Source organism: Microtus oregoni, unplaced genomic scaffold (genome assembly GCF_018167655.1).
Source record: "Microtus oregoni isolate MIOR12 unplaced genomic scaffold, Mior012 000016F_ref0000370, whole genome shotgun sequence".
NCBI lineage: Eukaryota > Metazoa > Chordata > Mammalia > Rodentia > Cricetidae > Microtus > Microtus oregoni.
The window spans coordinates 42,227,669-42,236,072 of record NW_024543075.1 but is presented as its reverse complement, the minus strand read 5'-3'; the positions used below and the strand labels follow the sequence as shown (position 1 = coordinate 42,236,072).

General features: G+C 35.7%; 2 protein-coding genes across 2 annotated transcripts; one reads left to right on the top strand and one right to left on the bottom strand.

Annotated features, from left to right (window-relative positions):
* The first annotated feature begins 1,660 nt into the window (after window positions 1-1,660).
* Window positions 1,661-2,602, top strand: LOC121457466 (olfactory receptor 51E1-like). The gene has a single exon (XM_041666145.1). The coding sequence runs from the start codon at window positions 1,661-1,663 to the stop codon at window positions 2,600-2,602; it is 942 nt and encodes a 313-aa protein (XP_041522079.1).
* A 2,434-nt stretch (window positions 2,603-5,036) lies between these two features.
* Window positions 5,037-5,990, bottom strand: LOC121457316 (olfactory receptor 51A4-like). Its single transcript, XM_041665958.1, has one exon. It carries the CDS (start codon window positions 5,988-5,990, stop codon window positions 5,037-5,039), a length of 954 nt encoding a protein of 317 aa, XP_041521892.1.
* Between the last annotated feature and the right edge of the window lie 2,414 nt (window positions 5,991-8,404).

Sequence of the window (8,404 nt, the reverse complement as noted above, 5' to 3'; positions counted from 1 at the left end):
AGTCCCAGGAGCAGACAAAAGAGTCAGAGGCACTCCGACTCGCACTGTTGGGAGTTCCACAAAAACACCAAGCTAACAACCACAACATATACTCAGATGACCCATGTGGACCCATGCTAGCCCAGTGCTTGCTGCTTCAGTCTCTGTGAGCCTAAATGTGCACTGTTTAGTTGATTCAGTGCTGTTTCTTTCTTAAGTTCTGTTCATTTATTATTTAGTTAAAAAAGTAGAAGGTCAAGATCAATCAAGTAACATATATTTTTATATAAAAATCAAAATTTCTGGGGGGGGGGTACATGCCTTTAATCCCAGCACTCAGAAGGCAGAGGCAAACAGATCTCTATGAATTCAAGGCCAGCCTGGTCTACAAGAACTAGTTCCAGGACAGCTATGTCTGTTACACAGAGAAACCTTGTCTTGAATAAGTAAAAAATGCAAAACATAACCAAATAAAAATTCAAAATAAACAAAAATAGTATATATGTACACTAAAATAATTAAATTACTGTATTAATTATTATAGGTATATATATATATATTCTCATGCATTTAAATATATTTATATAACATTTAATGAATACAAACAACATGCTTTTAGAATGTGAATTCAGGTCTATGATGAAGGAACTTTTGTCTATATTTTAAGCTGTGTAAAAAGAACTTGATTAATTAAGAGAAGAGTCAAACAATAGGTCAAAAATGAAATAGTCAACAGAGTTACATTTCAGCATTGGTTGAATACATTAGAAAAATGATTGTATCTCAAGACACAAATATGTGTTCACACACACACACCTATGTGTGTGATTGTGTGTGTGTGTGTGTGAGAGAGAGAGAGAGAGAGAGAGAGAGAGAGAGAGATGGGGGGGAGGGAGAGGGAGAGGGAGAGAGAGGTACTGGGTACTCTGCTATCCAGGGTAACTTTTTCTGTTTTATAATTGTATATGTAGCCATGAACATGTATGTTCATGCACTATACACACAGAGAATATTGAGAATGGTGTTATCTGTCCAGCTTTATTACTCTCCACCAAATTCCCTTGAATTGAATTCAGGTCTCTCTCTGAACCTGAAGATGGCTTGTAGCCAGTAAGTGCCATTTACCTGCTTCTCTCTGCCAAAATGCTGAGGATACTGAAACCTGTCACTGTGCTTTGCTTTTTACATGGATCTGGGTATTTGTAATCAGGTCCTTATGTGAGCACAGCAGCTTCTTTTGCCCACTGAGCCATTACTCCAGCCCATGTTCGTTTGCTATCTGTTAAGACTTTGAAGCAATTCTTTTTAAAAGTACTTCTACTTGTATTTGCTGTCTCATCGTTCTCATCCTAAGCTCTTGGCTCTAGCTGGTTTTGGGAATGGGCTGAACACCAAATGTACTATTCATTTTTATTGACATCTTAACTGGGTCATTTCTACATGGAGATTAGTAATTAAAAGGATTGTTTATCCTCAAGGTAGTCTTCAGGAGAACATTTGTTCCTTGGTATAGCTGTTAAGTTCATCTTACCACCAATAAGCTCTTCATCCTTTACTGTCCTTCACAAATGCTCATTGGAACTTCCTAAATTCAAATTCCTGACTTTGATGTCTAACTTTTGCTTTTTTCTAGGTTTCAATGTTGAAGAAACTGTTTGCACAGTGGTTCTCACAGTCACCCATGTCTGAATTCAATACCACATTTCAGCCTTCTCTCTTCATTCTCACTGGTCTCAGAGGGCTGGTGGGCGCCCGCCTGTGGCTAGGACCACTCCTAAGCCTGATGTACATAACCACAATGGCAGGAAACTGTACTGTAATTTACTTAGTGAGGACAGAACGGAGTCTACAGGAGCCCCAGTACCATTTTTTGTCTATGTTGGCCGGAGCTGACATTGTCTTGTCTGTTTCCACACTTTTTTCAGTGTTAAAAGTCTTTATCTTTGACCTGTATGAAATTGCATTTGATAGTTGCCTTGCTCAGCTGTTTTTCATCCATACATCTTCCTCCATGGGCTCAGGAATCCTGTTGGCTATGGCTTTTGACCGCTTTGTGGCCATCAGTCACCCCTTGCAATACACCACAATACTTACCAACTCGCGTGTCACCAAGATGGGACTGGCAGCCTTTCTGAGGGGTGTAGTACTTATGACTACTTTACCTATTCTGCTCAAGAGGCTCCCATTCTGCAAGGGACAGATGTTGTCTTATTCCTACTGTATTCACCCAAATGTCATGAAACTAGCTTGTGGCCAAGTCAAAATCAATATTTTCTATGGACTTGTTTTGGTTATATTTTCCTTTGGGGTAGACTTTCTGCTCATAGCCATTTCTTATGCTCTGATATTCCATGCAGTCATGGGGATTGCTTCCAGAGAAGGTCAGATGAAGGCACTAAACACTTGTTTGTCTCATATATTTATTGTCTTTATTTACTATGGCCCTTTGCTGGCAATAACAGTAATGCATCGAATCAGTCACAAGAGTTCTCTAATAGCACATGCAGTCCTGGGAAATATCTACCTCTTTATGCCACCGATGCTCAACCCAATTGTATATAGCCTGAAGACCAAGCAGATACGTTCTGCACTAAGAAAGTCTTGGAAGATTCAGATAAGATGATCAATTTGAAAAGTTAATGTAGATAGCTTCAGTGAAGGAATGTACAATTCTCAATTTCACAGTTAACATGCTGTTTATTGTGTTGTATTTTTACACCTAAAATGTGTATATAGATATGAAAGTGAGGTATAGCTTTTATGAATGAGGATGTTGTATTTAAATACTCAAAAATTACATATTCTCCTATATTTTGTAGGGTGTGATTTGATAGACTTCATAAACTAAACAGTAAAAAAAAGAATGTTTCTTTGCTGGATATTTTATGTTAGCATCTATCCATGGATAAGATCACTTTATTTTTATAGATGCAAATGAGAGTTATAATTAAAGAACTTTAAAAATCAAAAACCATTAAATATTCAGTCCTATTCTTTTGCTATCTGCTTTGTTCTCTTTCCTTCTGTATTTAATAAAATACCCCCCTCCTTTCTTGCACTATCTCCATATGAACAAAGGTTCATATGCATTTCCTAGACCATTTTGACTGCCCCTCCTATGGACTGTGTAGGTCATAGCAGTCAATTAGAGAATTATTTTGCATCTATTTCCCAAAACATATTATCATTCACATCCTTTAGAAGAAAAAAAATGTTCTGCTTTTCTATAGAACACAACATTGCTAACTAGCTTTGTATCTTTGGTTTAGTTCACAGTTACAGAACACCTGTATAATCATTTTGAGAGGCTTGCTTTTGATGTTCAGATGGGTGTGCACCCATGAATATATTCTTTGTAACTATAGCCTTCAAATCCATGAAAACCAAAGTGAAATTTATGAACTTTTTCAAATGCATCTTCCTCTCAAATCCCCATATTCCCTCTGCACACAATAACTATTTTTATGTTTCCAGAGTTATCCCTACATATCTCTTAAATTTTGTCTTCATTAATATCATTCATTCATATTTCCTGAATTCATCTTAAATGCTTTCACTTTTCTGCATCTCAATATCAACTTCACTAATTTAAGCATTCCAGATTCTTCTCTTTATGTAATGTGGAGTTGAGTTCCAAATATCTAACCTTTCCTGGAGTTTAAACTGGCATTTAGTGTTCTTAAAAGTGTTTTTAAACAAATATGATTGTGTTAAATCTTTATTTCCAAATTAGTAACACAATGTCTGTTGTTTGGACAAGTTTAACCAAATGTATATGTGAAGCTCTCTATATTCCAACCTACCTGCTATTTCTTTCATACTCTAATCTTACCAAATAATCTTAGGTTCTCAGAACAGAGCTATAATTCAAGACATTTTTTGCCTGCTTCTATTTATGATTGGTAGTATAGTTTTTCCTTTCCTTTATAAAGTATTTAATTGTAATTTAATAATTGAACTAATGGTAGTTAGACTTCTGTAACTGCTAAGAGTTCAATCAAAATTCCAATGATTAGAATTTCATTGTTCGCCCAGTGACCCCTACATTGGAATAGTCATACACGATTTAGCCCTTAATTATTTGTGCCTGATGCTCTCTCAGTAGACAATATCAGAATTTAGTTAAATCAAAGGACACTCAACTAATATTCACTGGAAAAGTACCCACTTGCTATTGGGAAACATATATCAGGTATCAGAATTTTAATGCCTCATTACATGATGCTCTAAGTATTGTAGAGACTATTTTGGTTGGGTTTTCCTTATATTCTCTGATCATGTGCATGGTGTGTGAGAGAAAAATAAAAGGGAGAAAAATATTTACAAAAATATAACAGAAAAAAATAGCAAAAGAAATACCCTCTATAGTAGATGTTAAATATAAAACTCTAACAATAGCCAAGCACTGGATAATTTTAAATTATGTACATGGAATTATTTCTTAAAATATCATCAGAATAACTGTATTGCAAGAGTGCTATCAGAGCGAGAGCATTGTCCATCTGAAGCAAAGTACTACAATGGCTTGGAATAGCAATCTTATTAGGTTCAGCATATAAATCAAGTTTATTTATTAATTACACAAATAAATGTAAAAGTTGATGTACATTCAGGGGTCCACTCTTTTTACTGACCTTTGTCATGCTTCCCCAGAAGAACTTCTATTATTATACTCTACTTCTTCCAAGTATAATATCTGTCCTACTCCCACATCTCTGGATATGCTGCTGACTTTCATTCTTTACAATGATAATTCAAAATTTAAAAGAACAATTTTATTTTCAGTGTTTTATATTAAAGTTTAAAAATACATTAAAAATCAAAAACTGACATTTCCCCCATTATGTTAGCTAAGTTTGCATTTGTTTTTAAACGATGAATAGCATTTACTTGGTTTTCATACCTCCTTCAAATTTTGTATAGTTCATGTGTTTCTTAGAAGACAAGAATATCTCAGTTCTCACATTATTATACCTTGAAATAAAAGTATGTTCCCGAGAAGCAGGCAGATGACAGGGAGAGAAGTGAAGTGTCACCTTCTCTACAGCCATATGCAACTATTTGAGCAAGTTTCCTCTAGTTTTGAACACTTTACACACTGCATACCTTATCTGTTTGGTTTTTAAGCTATATACCAAGGGATTCAGAACTGGAGTCAAGAAGAGGAAGAGATTGGCCATGGTGACATGGAGCAGCGGAGATGTAAATGTACCAAACCTGTGAATTAGAGCCAGGACAATGAGTGGTACATAAAATATAAAGACGGTGAAGATGTGGGAGACACAGGTGTTGAGCGCCTTTAGTTGACCATCACCTGAGGCAATACCCAACACTGTTTTTAAAATCAAGACATAAGAGATGACAATAAATACAGAATCAGCTGCAAAGGAACAGATGACTAGAGACAATCCATAGATGATATTGACCCTGACAGGACCGCAGGCCAGCTTCATGATATCAGGATGGTAGCAGTAGCAATGGGATAGGATGACACCCTTACAAAATGGCAACCTTTTGAGCAGAATGGGCAAGGGTATCATTAACATCACACCCCTAACAACAGCTGCAAGTCCCATTCTGATAATCCGAGGGGATGTTAAAACCACAGTATAGTGTAATGGATTACGAATTGCAAAGAAACGGTCAAAAGCCATGGCCAGTAGGATGGCTGACTCCATGGAAGAGAAGGTATGAATGAAGAACATCTGTGTCAAGCAAGAGTGGAACTCGATTTCTCTGTGATCCAGGAGGAAGACATTCAATACTGTAGGCAGAGTTGATACAGACAGACCCATGTCTGTAGCTGCCAGCATAGACAGGAAGATGTACTGAGGCTCATGCAGGATGGAGGTGGTTTTGATAACAAAGAGGATGGTGCAGTTTCCTAGAAGGGCAATTAGGTACATGACACATAGGGGGATAGAGAACCATATCTGCACATCTTCTAGTCCAGGGATGCCTGTAAGAAGAAGGGTAGTGGGTTGGAACCAGCTACTGTTTGTATTCTCCATGAAGAGATCCCTAATCCAGCCTATGCCAACTTCCAAAGGTTTCTACTGTAAAGACAAAAATGGTAGATTTTAAGATAAAACATAATTCATAATGTTCTTTTAAGTCAACACTAATTCTGACATATTTATATGAAAAAAGTCAGGTTTCCAAACCTATCTGAAGAACTGGAAAAATGATAACTGCTATTACATGTAGGAAATAATATGATTCCCTTGACTTAGCACCCTCAATCTAATGACAATGATTAAGTATAAAAGAAAATTAAGGGCATAATTTATTGTGTCTCTCAATGGTAATATCAAAGTACTCTCAAAATCACAATTTGATGTTATATATTTATGTTTCTGTCTGCTTCATTTGCACTAAACTTATCAGAGTTCTCAAAATAATCCTTGTACCTTCCCGCATACCAGCATCATACTTGGCAACACTCCAGTCTCTAGTAACATGAACATTTTTTTCTGATATTTCTTCTGAATAAATAAAGTGCAGGGTTAATTTAATAACTATCATAATACATTTGTCATTGACCAACTTCATTTGCTGACTCTCATTCTTCCAGTGACCTTCTATGTCATTTGATATTTTCTTCTAGAATGATAGGTTTATTCTTACAGAAGAGGATGTTGATCAAAATAAGAAAAAGTGATGAAATAACTAAAGCAATGATTGTTAGTTTCCTCAGCCAGGGCTAGAACAGGATTGGACACCAACAAATAGTTTCTTAGAAGAAATGGAAACATCTATTTGCCAAAATGCAAACAATGTATTAATGAACAAATAATAATACTTTATTAAATATTTAGTAAACATTTCAAATCAGCACCATTGAAGGAAATGGTGCTATTTTATATCTTCAATTTTAAAGATGTAGAAACATGATAGAAAAAAGTGAATTTACATAAGTGCTTTTTGTAAAATTATACTAAAAATAAAAGTGATCAAATATTTTTATATATGTAAATATTTATATAGCTCAAATACTTATATATTTCATTGACCTAAGAATCAATAAAATAGAAAGAAATAAGGTATTCTTTCTCAGGGTAAAGGTCATAGTAAAGAGATGTGGGTAACTGGGAGACAGCTTGACCAGTGAAGTGTTTCCTGTGAGAGAATATATATGTGTGTGGGGGGATATATATGGGATATATGTGGAATGTGTATATGTTAGATGCATATGTGTGAGATATATGTGGGATGTATATGGGATACACACACACACACACACACACACACACACACACACACACATATATATATATATATACAAACATCAACCTTGAAAAGAAAGCTGGGTATACAGAGTGTGGGAATACCAAGTGCTAAGATGACAGGCAGATCCCTGGCCAATCTCATTGGCCAATCAGTTTAGTGAATCAAAGTTTTCTAGGTTCAGGGAATAAGGAAGAGAGAATAAATAAGAAACTGAACATCAACTGTATCCAAAAGTAGGCACACATATACCAACATGTACACACATAGACACTCATTACATACTTGAACCACAGATAGAGACACACACACACACAGTGAGAGAGAGAGAGAGAGAGAGAGAGAGAGAGAGAGAGAGAGAGAGAGAGACAGAGGGTAAAAACAAATACACAAAGACTAGAATAAGAAATTGCATCAGAACTCTATATGTTTTACATATATGCAAATGTAAAAACATCACAGATGTTATTTTTTAAAAGTGAAAATATGTCTTTGAAGAGAGGTTCCTCAGAGAGTCATGATATGTATCTAATGTTATGTTGACCTCTGTTCATTGACCTGCATCTGGTGGCATCTTTACCCATTTTTATGGCATCAAGAACTGGTAATGAGGTTTACAAAGCCTGTCTGTTCTGATAATACAGCTACAAGGAACATATAATCCCAAAGAAGAAGCCTCTCTGAGGACCTAAGACACTAAGAACAAGATTATCTTAATGCAACTTTCTCAATAGTTTACTTAAAATGCCAGATTAATTGAAATAAATATTTTTAAAGGCACAGTGCATATTGTACTGGAACATCCAATCCCATGACAAATCAAACATGCTCAGCCATTCATGTCACTGAGTCTCACCACACTAAAACAAAGAACTTTCTTACAAAACACACAACACTGCTATTTTTCATCAATACAAATGCATATAACCCCATACCTCCAGGTTCCTATCCAAATGTATACTATTAGTCTCTCTCTTTGTTTTAACTTTCTTTTTGAACATGTTGGAATTCACTGTATTTCCCTTTATTTTTTATGCTTAGCCCTGACCAGATCTCAGACACTAGATGTTAAGATCACCATTTACATCCTTGCAATGTTTTCTGTAAAGCTCAACAAATGCTTAGTCTATATCTTAGTCTGTTTCATCTTTTGGTATTGTTTGTAGACACGTCACTGACCCTTTTCCATGAAGGTGTG

Bases quoted from the DNA above. Each gene is read 5' to 3' on its own strand.
- LOC121457466 (XM_041666145.1), top strand. From the start codon at position 1,661: ATGTCTGAATTCAATACCACATTTCAGCCTTCTCTCTTCATTCTCACT.
- LOC121457316 (XM_041665958.1), bottom strand. From the start codon at position 5,990: ATGGAGAATACAAACAGTAGCTGGTTCCAACCCACTACCCTTCTTCTT.